Source organism: Columba livia, chromosome 2 (genome assembly GCF_036013475.1).
Source record: "Columba livia isolate bColLiv1 breed racing homer chromosome 2, bColLiv1.pat.W.v2, whole genome shotgun sequence".
Classification (NCBI taxonomy): Eukaryota; Metazoa; Chordata; class Aves; order Columbiformes; family Columbidae; genus Columba; species Columba livia.
In genome coordinates, this window is record NC_088603.1 from 17,119,038 (window position 1) to 17,134,305 (window position 15,268).

The window sequence follows — 15,268 nt, forward strand, 5'->3', positions numbered from 1 at the left end:
CCAGTTTTTACGAGTACTTTGGAAGCATGCATTAAAGCCCACAGTATCTCCAACAAATAATACGTCAGGGAAAAGAGAAAACACACTTTTAAACTGTTCATACTAAACCATTAGAAAGTCTACACATAATCATAGACCTCTGCAACATTAAAGAATCTAAAAATCCTGAAAATGAAACAGTAATCATAAACATCGATGCTGCATCTGTATGATAATCTCTCTGAGTTAAGGGAAATTCTGCACAAGAAATTACTGTAATAATAAAGACTACAGTTGCCATTTAATTTTAATGCATGAGCAGCTTTCGGGTAGAATACTCACAATTTTACCCAGAAAATCTATCTGACATTTGCATGCCCTCCATTTCCCTTCTGACTTCCTGCCTGCCCTCACCTCGTCCCCTTCCTCTCAAAACACTCTTTTGTGGCAGATGGATAGGGAACTCAACGCTTTAAGTCAACAAGAAGCATTGACTCTCACTAGTCCAACTGATCTTGAAGGGGAACAGTCATCATTCTGCTGAATATCTCAAGAACACAGCAAGAATGGGAACAGGACTCCAGTATGATATATGATTTCTTAAGGATCTCTCTGCAAGGGACAGCATGAGGAGGGCTTTGGTGTCACCTAGTACGCAGCAACTTTGAGGAAAGTGATGACGCAAGAAGAGCACGCAAAAAGCCCTGCCTGAACCTGAAATACAGGTCTAAAGTGAAGCTGAAGGCTAAATGAAGAACACGAGTGCACAGGCAAGCGTGGGTGGGAACCAGTCCTATGGGTACAGACAACAAAGGAGAGTTGACTGAAGAAACTTGAGATCAGGTGGCAAACAAAAGAGCAAAACCACTTTTACAAAACAAAACAGTTGCACTACCCTTGGAGAGAGATACTTTATGAAACTGCAAACCCTACTATCTATTTCCATTCTCTTTATTTTGTCTTGGCACTATCTACATGAATGGAAAACAACTGCAAAAATAGATCATGCACTTAGGTTTTATGGGCTTCCAGAACATGATTGGAATGGAAGCAATGGTTCTAACGCATTCATCTTATTTCAAACTGTGGTTCCACTGAAAGCTGGTTGTTTCTTGAGCTTTTATTTAGCATATCATTTGTATTTTAGCCAACAGAATTCCCAAAGGCTTTTTCCCATGCTGCATCTGTCTTCCCATGCCCAGCTGAAGGCTATTTCCAAAACGCACCTGTAAAACTTGCATTTGAATGCTCTTCATTCATAATACAGATGGAAAAATGAAGAGCAAGGAGAAAAACGTACAGAAAGAACGCAGATCTGTACAAAAAGCATCACGATGGAAAACAGAGGTCATTTATCTCTCCATTTCACCATAATAGAAATACTAAAAGTAATGTTCTTCGTAATGTGTGTCACATTCAATTCCTAAAACAGAATATTGTGTTTCTGTGCTGAAAAGTCACTTTCCCACTGCTTTTTGTAGACTGTTTGCACTGTTTAACTTTAAAGAGTCCAAGAGGCTTCTGATTGTTTCACTTCCTATTCCTTTCATCCTATTCTTCGTCTTGCTGGCATTACTTTTTCCAAATGGTATCAGTAGAGCTGCCAGTCCCCAAGGCTCTTTTTTGATCGTTTGCTGAGTTTTATCTTCATTCTGTAAAATCCAGGCACTTTCTCTGGCCACAGCTACAAATTTCTCCAGCTGTGGCTGATTAACATTCTTGCTGATATTAAGGTCTTGTTCAAAGGGATTCCAGATATAAAGAGGAGACGACTCAGGTTTATTTACTTCCTTTCCCTGCAGACAGTGCAAAGAAAAAGCCAAAGTTGCATACATGCATTATAGGGTGAGCAAATAACAAATCATTTGAGTTATTACATTAGCATTAAAAGTATTTTGACCTAGTAGAGAACTTTTTGCAAAAACAACAGTCATTATCAATCAAGTTAATTTTCCTGTCAACCTGACTGTATGACTCCTGTTTGCTGCGGTGGTTTCCCTTGCCACATACAGCTTACATTTTCTTCAAGGCAGAGAACACACAACTACAGCTTAGCCTGTCTTTTTGGCCCTTTTCCCATTTGCTTTTCCACAAACCTCAGACCTCACTCATTGCAACCTCCTACTCCTATCTCCATTTGTGTATGGCCAGAACAAGCATGTCATATTAACCTGCATGTAAGCCCAGTTTGATAAACTACTACATGCACTTAAACTGTTCAAACCATTCCCCTCACAGTGCTCCTTAAGAGGTAGCATAACAAAACAAGATTACTGCCTTGGCTGAAATTCCTCCCAGTTCAGTCTGTCTTTTCAGCACATAGCTATTCAGGTCATGGTCCACTTTCGGGCACTTGCTCCAGTATAATACAAGCTGTTGACAACTGTGTATTTACTATTTAAATGCACTTCCATGTCAGTCCTTATCAGTGGTACTTAGCTGAGCTGCTTTGTATCACAGAACCTCTTCACATCTTCCACCGCAAGCTCTAGCCGGAACCTACCAGCTGCTGCTGGTCCAGGAAGTGTCCACATACATGCTACATGCGCTTGCCCCATGGCCAGAGGACTCACTGATTAAACAGGAAAACACCAGCAGCACGGACACTTCCCCTGACTAGCTCAGGCTCCAGCACGTGTATTATTTTTGCTTGTCTTTTGTAAGGCTTAATGGCAAACAAAAGTTCTCCAGCTTAATGAATCAGTTTCTAGGACGAACCCAGAGCAGCAAAAAGAGCTCCTATGTCAGTAATCCATGGTGCCAAGTAGGAAACAGAACACAAACGAAAGTGCCCGCACAGCAACACAGCACTGACACCCCCACCCTGTCAACAGTCCAGCAGGAACAGCTGTGAGTTAAGGTAGTTACATTTATATATATTTCTATTATACTTGCATACAGACACACATATCAATAAATAGCATGACTTAAACATATAAAGTAAAACAAAATGATAGCACAGGACGATCACGTTATCTGTCACGCTTACTGAGTTGTAAGTACACTTGCTGTGGGCTGATACGAACTGCAGTAGGACACTCAAGTGCCAAAAGCAAGTTTCAGAACTCAGCTGGAAGTTTTAATGCAGACACTGTTTGCGTCTGCACTCCCAACTTCAATGCAAAGCCTGTTCACATAGAAGGTTTGCCACAGACTTTTGCTATGACATATATCATGACATTTTAAGTTTTCCTCTCACGGAAGCAAAACAGCTTTTACTTTTAAAAATTGCCTTTTTTTTTTTTTTTTTACAGGATTTTCAAGAAAACCATACAGGCTTAACATCAGAGTTTGTGCTTTCCATCATATCCAAGTAATGACACTGTAAATGTTCTTAACACTGCTGTAAGTGATTAGGCTGTGAGAGGAAAACTCTCTTCCTTAACAGAAATGAGTCAGTTTCTGGATGCAACCAATTAACATGTACATCATATGTACAATTAAAAATGACAGAAATCGTTGCTTAGCATTTGCAGTTTGTCAAAAAGCAAACAGATAAATTCAATTGATAATGATGAGAGATTAAAACTCATTTTACCTTTCGAAGATTTAAGGAATTCCTTCTGAAATCAAAGTTTCCAAAAAATTCAAAAAAATCACCCAACAATACATCTAAGGGAAAGGAAAACAACAGCCATCAGTAACATTAAGGAAAAGTTTATATTCAATATGCTCGTGAAAATATAAAAGAAAAAAAGTTGATTAAGATTTACCTACCAAGTGTTTCTGTATTTTTTGTAGGTTTAATCTTGCTTAAATCAGTAACAAATGAGCAATCATATCCTCCAATTACAAGTTTGTCCTTTTCATCTGGAATAAAAATCGCAGGCATATTTTGAAGTGCTAAACAACAAAATACCACTGCATATAACAAAACTCAGATAACAGACATGACTGAATTCAATAATGCTATCATATTAAGTAAATCAAATTAGGAGTTCACAACTGAACTTTCAGGTTAAGACTCAAATTAAGTGGCTAAAGGTTTAAAAAAAAAAGGTCTATGGACAGGTAAAGCAAAAGAGCATGAGTAAATGGTGTATTTTCAAAAGCCTACAGGAATAAGGTATATGACATCTTTGTATCTCTGAAGTTACTTATTTTCAATAACAAGCCAGATATCTCTGCATACAGAGCTTTATTATACACTAAACAACACAAATCTCTGAGGTTAATACCTATAAGAGGGTTTCCAAAAAATCTGACTCAAAGTGTCCACTGTATTTTCTGAAAAACTTCAAGAGAATTAAGAATATTCTTGTAAAATTTCAGGGCAGATGTTTTATTTACTATGTAAAAATTCTGTAGATTTCTGATAGAAATGTTTAAAATGCTATTAAAGTAACTGAGCACAGACCTTTTTCTCCACTCAAAGCACTCAAAGCTTCCAAGGATGCATGTCAATAAGCAGAAGGCATGAGTGAGGAATCAAGAACTTGGGGTGTCAGTTTCTACGCTTTCATAAGATTTACTGAAGATAATACACCCTGAAAGCTATGTATGAAAGAGCCAGAACAGCTTGTTTGCAAAGATAAAAGAACTACTTGCAGATGGCCTGAACCGCCTGTCTCAAGGATATTACAAATCGTAAGGAAAAAATAAAGCCTTTCTTTTAAACATTTGGTATCTATAAAACAATACACACATCACATCAATCCGCACGAAATCCTTAACCAGTGCAGACATTTAAGACTCTACAAGTCTTCTAAAAAAACCAAAAACAAAAAACGGTCGAGCAAATAAATGACTTTTAATTACCTGAAGCATAGAACAAGCCTAACCCCTCTAAATAGAATTTAGTATTGTATTGAAAATGCATTATTTTCACAAAACAAACAAACAAACAAACAAACAAAAAACAAGTAAAACCCGTATATTCCATCAAACTTAAGGCACACATAATATGCATTGGTATTGGAGACCATAAAGAAATTTCTTGGGTTTATTCATCATTTTAGAGGAAACAAATGTGAAAGTCACTCCAATTAACACATAAAGAGCTGCCGTTACCTGCCAGTTCTTTAAGCTGGTCTAGTGTTGGAATGATGGGTGGTGATCTCCTTTGCAGAAAGAACATGACCATCATGGTCAAAGAGAAATTTGTAATCCAGGTACCAGGAACACTATTTGTAAGTCCATGAACACGGGCCCAACATCGTACACTGAACACCAGTGCCCTTACACGGGGATCCAGACAGCCATAGATATACAAGAGTTCTGAACTTTTTATAGCAATGCTGAAGAAGAAATGAAAAGTAAAAGACATGTAAATGCAGTGCTTGTTGTTCAGCCCTAGAGCATCAGTTTTAAGAGAAAATGGTATTTAAAAAACCCCAAAACAACAAAACCCAAACAACTTCTGTGCATTTTAAAAAGTAGAAGAGAATGCCTTAAATTGTCCAGGATGAAATCCCTGGTGGTTTTCCGTACTAAGAAGGATACAGTTACAGGTAAATAATAATACTGCATTTGCACTGTTTCCTTGTTCCACATCACAGTGGGAGGAAAAACAATCAACCAACCAAAGCACCGCCATCACTCAGGTGTGAGGCTATGCAGAATCAAAGTGAAAAACATCATTTAGCCACAACTTCCTGACGTACTTTAGATAATATCCCTATCCTAGTATATAACAACAACAGCAAAATCTAGAACTTCTTTTGCAACTTTAAAAAGTAATAAAATACACGAAGTACAGACACATAACGAAATCTGCAAAACAAGTCAGTTTGGTAACTTTCAAATTACTGATGTTTGGTCCTGCTGAAAAAAACACACAATCTGAAAGGTTAAAGGTTTTCAGATGGATCAGTTCTTGATCTGCATCATCATATAGTTGTGTAAACACCCATGTCGTGTACAAATGAGAGGGCGAAAAAAAAAGCTGAAAAAAAAATGGAAGCATGGTGTGAGAGCAAAACTTACTTTGGTGTCAGTTTTAGTCTAATGTGCTTGTTGAACTACAGCTGCAGGAGTTTTTACTCTCAGTCTTGCACTGAATTCTTCTAAAAATCCACCATGGCATTTCAGGGAAGTTTACCACGTCAAAGTTTTGTAACACCTGGACTTCTAAAATTTCAGCTGTGAAGTGCTTCCTTGTGTGCAGAGGTTTGTTATTATGCCAAATGACAACAAAACAACACACACAGTCCCAAACAGCCAAACCATCAGCAGAGAATTACAAGGAATTTTGCACAGAACTGCATGCTGACTTTCACTGTGGCTGCATATACAAAATAACTTTATGTTCAGTACTGCTTTAACAACTGCTGATTATTCTGAAAGAGAACTTTGAGTAATTTACAAAATTCAGTCTAGGATCTGATGTTATCTGATGTAGACAAATCAGAAAATCTGCTCTAAGAGTCGTACCAAAGTATTCTGAAATAATAATTCATATTCTACTATTCCCTAACAGCAATGAAAAGGGTTAGTAACTCATTTTCGATTATGTATCCTTATGCCAGGGCTACGGATGTATACTGGATTGACATAGGTATTTCTTAATGAAGTGACAACAAAACAAAGCATATGCTTTACTATAAACTAAATGACAGCAAGCTGGAAGTGGAAAAGCAGTTGCAAAGAGAGGTATTTCTAAGAAGCCTGCTCCCTCTATTGGGCACTGCTGCTAAAGGTCCTAAGCAACGGGAACACTTCAGATTCTGTTTTCTGATACAGTGAGTTAATTCAGTATTCAAGATACCTTGCAAGCAAACAGGTGTACACAGGCCCTTAAGAATTAAAAAAGGACTCCAAAATTCCTAGAAGCTCAGTCACTAAAAATTAACACAGTGGAGCTGCTTAATCTGACAAGCAATCAAAAGAAGGCTGTGCATGCCCATATACAGAAATGGAAGTAATGACTAACGAACGCTGCCTTCTTTCAATTCCTTATAAGCCAAACTTATTGTATAGAGTGGTTTTCAAGTCTTCAGTTTCAGCTAGCAAGTATTTCTTATGCTGGAGAAAGACATCTTAAGCACATTAAAACCTAAGCTCTAGAAGTAAAAACCGTCAATTGTTAAGAACATAGAAAGAAGCAGACTAAACAGTTTTTATCACAGGTTTTCAGAACATAAGTACATTAGTATTCTTCCTAAGGTTTTTAAAACCAGGTCTCACCTGTTGCTGACTGACAGATCACACTGGAATCCTGTTGCTTGATGGGAAAATTTCACCAGCGGGCAGCGAGCATTGAGTATCTTCTGTATGCCTATACATCCAGGACCAAAGTTATCAAGGCAATCACCAATCACAGAAAGGATTTTCTGAGTTGCTAATCTTTCAGACGGTAATCTTTTCATCTGATATTCCATTTCAAAGGGACCTTTTTTCTAACAGAATTTTAAAAGTAAACTGTTAGCTCTGTAACTAAAGAGACATTTAAGAATACTTCTGAAAGACTACAGCAATTTGCAAAGGAGTTTGTACAATTAGAGACTGAAAGACAAGAATTATTCAAATCAGCCCGCAGAACTTAAAAGAGGTAAAAACATATTGCTTTCTCTTTTATATTATTTTTCAGTGATTCAGTTCTTACAGGTTAATAGTGATCAACTTACTGTAAAGTTACTTGTTCAGATGAGGGTATAATACTACACCTCACCATTGCCTAAAACAAGTAATTCTGGAATCCCCAAGAGAGCACACATGCTCTGACTGAAAAGAGGAGCATACCATTAAATAAAGAAGGGGCAAAACACAACCAAACCACCATTAATTTAAAAAATCAGTAATTCCATTTCAAATCTTCAAAGAACAATGTGTTATTAGTGAATCAAGTATCAATGCAAAGGAAAATGTCTTTTTCACTTAAAAAAAATAGCATGCAAATTATTTAACCCTTCAAAATGAAGATAAAATTCTGTAAACTTCAAATAATCCTTAAAATCACACACAGTTTTTCTGACAAAAAAAATGTGAAGATGTATTTTGGCATCAGAAATTAATTTTCCTGTAGGTCTTTGTATTTTGAATTGTTGTATTTGTAGTTTATACCTCAATAAAATAACTTCATACCTATGATATCTCTTTTTAGTCTTTCTCTGTTTTTAAGCCTCAGCTAATTCTACTTGCTAATCCAACACTTGGCACTAACTCATCCTCCCCCTTGGAACGTGTCATGGGTGAACGCATACTATATACACAGCATTACACAGTGACCTAACTAGTCCTCTAAAACACACAGACAGGTGAAACAATTCAGAAGTTATAGACCTTGCAACGTTTCCCAGAAACTCACTTTAGGTGCTGAATTTGAGTAACTCTGGAAATCCCTGAGGTGACTGTTCCTGCTCTCCTCTTGCCAACAGTCTTCCAGCCGGCACATGTTGTTTGGACATACCAGGACAGAGGTCCCTGATGCCATTTGGCTGTGTAGCTGCATGTTACAGCAGAGCTGGCTCAAAGTGGAAGGAGCCTCTAACTATCAACATTGAGGCAGGTAACACAAAGGAAAAAAATGCAGCCTCGGCCAACACGTAGGCGTGCTGGTGTTCAGACCTTTGTGACAAAAATCACAACATGCCTTCTCAGACAGCATCTCAATATCTCTCAAAAGCTGAATGAAGACTTTTTTGTAATGATAAAACAGACACTTAATAATTGGTAGGATCTTCATACATAGCTTTGGTGCCAGCTGAGCGGGATGAAGTACTGATACGCCTGACCCAACCCTGTGGTTCTCCCCCATTCTTGCCATGTTACTGTAAACAGCAAATGTACATAAACGAGTACTTTGAGGTAAACTGACATAGTACCCTAAGCAAGAAGCAAAACTGGTTTAATACAAAACCTGTTACTCTAAAAATATCACAGAACACTGTTTTAAGTCATTTACTAATCTCCCAAAGTGCCCGCATGTCAAAAAACACCACATTTGTCGTCAAACTCTACTCTTGGTAAAGAATGCTCCCACTTTCGGTACTTTTAAAATTCACAATTAGTAATCAGTTTACCATAAGACTCAAAAAATGTTATTTAATGTAAATAGGTGCTGAAATGCCTGGTCCTCCTCCACTGCTGGTAACTTCTGAAAAGCTGCAACAGAGAAGAAATCAGAAGATAGCCTTCCTACTTCCGCTGTATCTATCACCTTACAACTACAGCTACCTCACCTTGTCTTCCCTTGTTCTAAGGTAGTTAACTTATGTATACTAGTAATACAATTTGCCTGGGAGAATATCATTATCCCTGTAAATTACACTGCCAACTATATAAGACTTTTGCCTTCCTCAGCAGCATTGTCTGTTGCCTACCACAGGAGATACACCCAACATCTTATTTTCATACTGTAGTGGGTTTACGTGGCAAGGTTTTAGTAGTGGGGGGGATGCAGAGGTAGCTTCTGCAAGACAACATCAGAAGATGGTCCTCATGCTGGACAATTTCAGCTGGTACCCTGTGGGAAGCACCCATATAGGAGCAGCTCTTGAAGAGCTGCAGCCCACAGCAGGGACCCCATGCTGGAGCATGGGAACAGCATGAGGAGGAAGAAGAAGCAGAGATAAAGTGTTATGAGCTGACCACAACCCCCACAACCCCCATTCCTCAACCCCCTGTGCCTCTTCGGGGGAGGAGGTAGAAGCGATGGGAGTGGAGTTGAGCTTGGGAAGACGGGGCAGTGCTGGGAAGGTGCTTTTTTTTTTAATTCTCACTATCCTACTGTGTTATTCACTGGCAATAAATTATCTTAATCTTCCCCAGGTTGAGTCTGTTTTGCCTCTGATGGTAATTGGTAAGTGATCTCCCTGTCTTTATCTCTATCCACAAGCTTTTTCACCTTATTTTCTCCCCTTATCCTGCTGAGGAGGGGGAGTGAGAGAGCAACTCAGCGGGCGGCTGGAGGCCAGCCAGTGTTAATCCACCACACCTACAAAGCACAAAGCTTTCTAGGTGCTAGCACCTCAGTCTCCCGTTTTGACAATGCCTGAACAAAGACACAAGAGTTGCACTAATGGTTTTTACACTCTTTACAGGCCCATGCTTTAACGTACCTTATTGTTGTAAATACCTTCACATCAATGCTGATTTACCCATGTTTTAATGCTACAAAATTTCAACAAAACCAAGATGATCATCATCTTTAGTGCATAAAGACTGTGCTTGCATGCAAGACAAAAGCCTCATTGCACCACACAGAGTGTAAGTGTGCCACACCACCTATTAACCTATCATGTAACCTAAAGACACACAGACAGCATCCCTGCTGGCTTTTGCTGCAGCATCCCCACAATTGTAAGTCTGTCAACCATCTACAAGTAATCACAACTGCTAGCAACCCCATCCATCACCAAATAGCTCTTCAGTTCAAAATAGAGCTTCTGTTTCTACACAGTCTGAATACCAGAGAAAACAGCCAGTTACAAGGCATGCTATGAAAATAGACATTTTATATTTGAAAGATTATTCCCTCAAAATTTAAGACACTACTTTACTGTTTAAATGTAAAGGGTTCCTACATGATCCTACTCTTCAGCTGACGTATTTGCTTCCATTGTGTTTGATCACTGCAATACTAAAAACTGTGTAAGTTTGAAGGGGTATTTCTTTAAAAACAAAGCATATGGAAATATAAAAATTGTACAGAAAAGCTGAGCGAACTTCAATCTTCAAAAGCTTAAGCCCATTGTAATTTTATGTTTTTTAATGGAAAACAAAGCTAGTTTTCCCCACACTATCTGTCGTCATACAAATAAAAAGTTTTCAAAATTCCAAAATCACCTAAGGTCTGACATTGCTGAAGTCAATTTCAGAGGATGAGGGTTTTTTTCACAGTGAAACTCACCGTGACAGTACAAAGTCTACATAAACCCAAATAATTTTCTTCCTATTGCAAGAAAGATCTCTTTTATCCAGGCTTTTGAAAGTCTTCAAGTCCAAACACTCAAACTTGTCCACAATCTATACTATGAACTCATGTCAAGCCTAAATATAAAAAACCTGATTCCTGTATGTGAAACAGCACACGGGTGCTCTGGTGAAGAATCCAACAGACTGAAGATGCACAGCATAATCTTACCATTTTTGTAGCATGCTTTTGTGTATCATAGAAGTCCAGAAACATGTCCACATCGCATCCCAGTTTGCCAAAGGTGTTGACTGAAGAGCCAAATGGCTTAACCGTGCTGTGTGGAAAATATGCACGTGCAAAATCCCGAACAAGAGAACAAGCCAGATATCGGAGCTTGATATTTTCTTCTGTAAGCTGATACTCATTCAGTAGCATGTACATCTGACTGCTTATCTAGTTAAGAAAATAAACATTGTAAAAATACAGTGATCCATCTTCTATCCACTAACATATTTTAATTTACTTAACATCACTGCAACTAGAAGACTTTTTTTCAATCTCAGGCGGGTTTACTTCATACAGAAAAAATATTTTGACAATTAAAATGAGTAATTTTTTGTTTCAATGTAGGAGAATCATTCACACAAAATTCTAACAGGAGTTACTTTTTTTTTAATAAAGTGCTTTATAAGTTGTGCACGACCACTTGCAAATCTGAAATGGATATGGTTCATTCTTAATTGAGAGAGATCTAGAAACCTCTACTTACACTGTCTGCATGACAAAGCTTTGGAATAAGGTCTTTCACTGGAATGTGAAACTGAGGAGAGAGGTGAACTGGTGTGCCTCCAGCAGCTTGACTCACTGGGTTTTTCAGCGTGAAAGTAAAAAGTCTAGATTTAAATGGGACAACATGATGTTCTGCAGCACTTGGGACTCCAACAGCATCCTGCAATGAGTCTATACTGTTCTTTTCCGAAAATTCTATTAAAGCATGGATACCCTAAAACATTAAGAATGGAAATAGAAAGTGTTAGATAAATGCATACAAGCCCTGAACTGATTGCACTGATATTATTCAGATGTTCTTGGGAATACTGAGACAGCTTAATATGACAGTCCTGAAACTGAATGCTAGCTTCTGTACCTCAACACTTTTTAGATACTTTTTCACAAGAGGTCAAAAATATTTAAGATATGCTATTCTTGGCAGTAAGCACTAAACATAAAAGTTGTAAAATCTATCTTCATAACAGCGATGCTCAAGAAACACATAAAAATTTAGCTCTATTGTTAGAACAATGAACAGTGCTATAAAAGTTTCAAAGATTTACTGCAAATCTAGTTGCCAGCTATCTCTTAGATGAGGTGTTTTTTAGCTGACTTATGAATAAAATTCTGTTGCTCAGCAGCTTGTAAACATTAACAAAGATAAAAACTAATTTAATATACTAATTATATATAATTTGCTAAACTTGCATGTATAAGACCTTGACCAAATACTGCTACTTCTTTTTGTCTAAGTCTAGATTTTAGTTTACCTTGTTAATTACTTACACGATTTTCAAAAAAGAAATGACTCTTAATGTTTCCATGACTGGATAAATACTGCAATAGTTTTTTTTCGTTGAGTTTTTGTGGGCATTTAATTAAAACGGTCCGTTCTGCTTGCTCCGATCGTTCTGTTTGAACCTCAGTGAATGTCTTCTTTCTGGTACTGACTTCAGCATCTGTGAGAAGAAATGAACATCGAGGCTTTTCTTTATTAACAGAAAGATTTAAAACTGATTTTAGTACACTTAATCTCTTCCTCTGGATTAAATAACTGAACAAAAGTTTGCCCTCACTCTCTAAAAGGGTTACAGCAAAAAAAAAAAAAAAAAAAAAACAAACAATCAAGAATTAATAAAAGACACAAACATAAGTGTATTTCACTCAAAAATCCATACATTTGTAAGAACAAGGAATAGGAAATGTAGAAAGAAAACAATACTGATTTCCCCTGATGCCACAGGAGGCTTGATACAAGGAATCTTTGCTTTTCTTTGATTTGCTGTTCACCATCAAAAAACATCACACAGAGTCAGACTCTACATTCAAGTCTGGAAATACCAGCTACGGTATGAGGCAGCGCTAGACCTGTGACAAGCTGCAGATTAAAAAAAAAACGCTCTCGGCTACCACAAAACCAGCACTTTCACCTTCGGAACAATTTGACACTTGCTTATTTTTACAACTCATCACCTTCTTTTACAGTAAACGCCTACTCAAAATTTTCATTTAATACTATACTTTCAGCTACTCTACTACAATAAACCCACAGATCAGTCATATATCACACTACTGGCAATCTATATTGTTGCTGACACCCACTGAACTGACATGGAAATCAGACATGCTGGAACATCCAGAAACACAGAAACTTTCTTCTTGATTGTGTACAGCCAAAGGGACCATGTCCCAAATTTGAAATTGTAATCACCTCCCTGCACATCTCTCAAACTAATCCACTGACCGCATCACCACAGCCTGTGAAGCTGCTCCCTGTTAATATTGCCATTCTCAATTCAGACTGCGAAGCTGAAGAACATAGAGTTATTTCTCTGCAGCTACTATCTGCTACAGAAGGATTCAACATAGAGCTCTTTATTCTATGGTTTTGATTTTGAGGAACCCAAGGTATATGGTGGCCTGAAGAAAAACTTTATTATCTAAAGACACTTGTTAGCATTTATTATTTTCAAAAAATCTTTCATTTTACAAATTTACTGTACTCTCACACAGGCTTGTAAGTAATAAATACCCTAAATATTTTTAATAGCTTTATTTTATACAGGATTTTTCATCAAATGACCAAAGCAGCACTTTGCAGTGATGATGATCATCCTGATTGCCATGGGGTGAGAGAGGTGTGAAGTGACTGAGATGCAGAAAGGAGAAGCCTCACGGACCAATGACACAATCACGAAATGAATCCAGATCTTAGTGCCACAGCTTCACCATGATTTTACACAGGTACACACCAGCACTACTGCTGGTAGAAATGGCTCCATCAACCACATGGTACTCGTACATACGCTTAACGCTGCCCTCTGCATGCTGATGGTAATGTGTTTACATTGTCATGAAGCAAACCAGGTGAGACTAACGACCCAATTTATACAGCAAAACAGGAATGACTAACTGAAATCTGGAATAATTCCTTAATGCTGCTGCATATTTATTAGTACAAGAGTGTGAACAGCAGAAGACTGTTGGTTTTGTGAAGCTGTGACAATATAGCCTGATCTTCTCCTCAAGAAAAGCTTGCTACCTAATGTTCCTCAAGCTCTGAAGCACAAACATAAGCAGCAGCACAGGCCTCAGGCTCACAAATGCTTTAGCTGTGAGCTAAAGCACACCCAGATCACAGCACATGGGTGATGGACCATGCTCACCAGTTCCCGGCTTCTGCTGAAGACACAGCACCAATCTAACAGCTCTTTATGGGGGTCCTTCAGCATAACCACAGAATGTTAGGGATTGGAAGGGACCTCGAAAGATCATCCAGTCCAATCCCCCTCCCAGAGCAGGAACACCCAGATGAGGTTACACAGGAAGGCGCAGGTTCTGAATGTCTCTAGAGAAGGAGACTCCACAACCTCCCTGGGCAGCCTGTTCCAGTGTTCCATCACCCTCACTGTGAAGAAGTTTCTTCTTATATTTAAGTGGAACCTCCTGTATTCCAGTTTGTATGCATTGCCACGTGTCCTATCGTTGGTTGTCACAGAGAAGAGCCTGGCTCTATCCTAGTGACACTCACCCTTTACATATTGATAAACATTAATGAGGTCATTCCTCAGTCTCCTCCAAGGTAAAGAGACCCAGCTCCCTCAGCCTGTCCTCATAACGGAGATGCTCCACTCCACATAATTACTGTCACTTCGCTTGCCTCTGGCTGATCTCTACATCACTGGTCCCCTGGGCTGCCCGCGGGCGCTCTGCCCGTCCGTGTCCTCGGCAGGGGCTCCCCGGGCCTCACGCCCGGGACGCCAGTAACGCCCAGGCGGCTCTCCCGGAGCAGAACCGCGGGCGGTAAGCGCGACAGGCGGCCGCTCCGCTCCCCGGGCCCCCGCCTGACCCCACTGCCGCCGGAGAAACAGCCGGGCCGCCCCGGCCCCACGCGGCAGCCAGGCCCTGAGGGGAACCCCCTACCTTCACCCGCCTCCTCGGCGCCGGCTGCCTGCGGCGCCCTCTGCACCGCGGCGCCGGAGGAGCCGAGCTGGGCCTGCCCGCGGGCCGCGCAGCCGCCACCCGCCGCCGCCGGGCCGGGGAGGGGCAGGCGGCCCCGCAGAAGAGACAGCGTCCGCCCGCCCGCGCGGTGCGCCATTGCCGGGCCGCGCAGCGCCGGCCACAGACTCTGCGCAGGCGCCGTGCGTCGCGTTCGACGGCAGCCGGTGAGGCTCAGGCTTCCTCTGCCGGGCGCGGAGTTTGCCGGATCTCGGGGCAGTCCCC

The 15,268-nt window shown here is 39.7% G+C and overlaps 1 protein-coding gene across 1 annotated transcript; it reads right to left on the bottom strand.

Moving 5' to 3' along the window:
* Positions 1-914: 914 nt before the first annotated feature.
* On the bottom strand, positions 915-15,224 carry MTPAP (mitochondrial poly(A) polymerase). The gene is made up of 9 exons (XM_065050656.1): positions 14,969-15,224; positions 12,332-12,504; positions 11,544-11,777; positions 11,003-11,227; positions 7,105-7,316; positions 4,990-5,216; positions 3,697-3,789; positions 3,518-3,591; positions 915-1,775 (listed from the first exon to the last, which is right to left on the bottom strand). Exons 1-9 carry the CDS (start codon positions 15,141-15,143, stop codon positions 1,437-1,439), a joined length of 1,752 nt encoding a protein of 583 aa, XP_064906728.1. The 5' UTR covers positions 15,144-15,224; the 3' UTR covers positions 915-1,436.
* Positions 15,225-15,268: the final 44 nt, after the last annotated feature.

Excerpts from the sequence above, each read along its gene's own strand:
- MTPAP (XM_065050656.1), bottom strand. The coding sequence starts at position 15,143 with ATGGCGCACCGCGCGGGCGGGCGGACGCTGTCTCTTCTGCGGGGCCGC. Across the intron at positions 3,790-4,989 it reads CCAGCTTAAAGAACTGGCAG|ATGAAAAGGACAAACTTGTA; the intron begins GTAACGGCAGCT and ends TTTTTATTCCAG. Across the intron at positions 3,592-3,696 it reads AAAAAATACAGAAACACTTG|ATGTATTGTTGGGTGATTTT; the intron begins GTAGGTAAATCT and ends CCTTTCCCTTAG.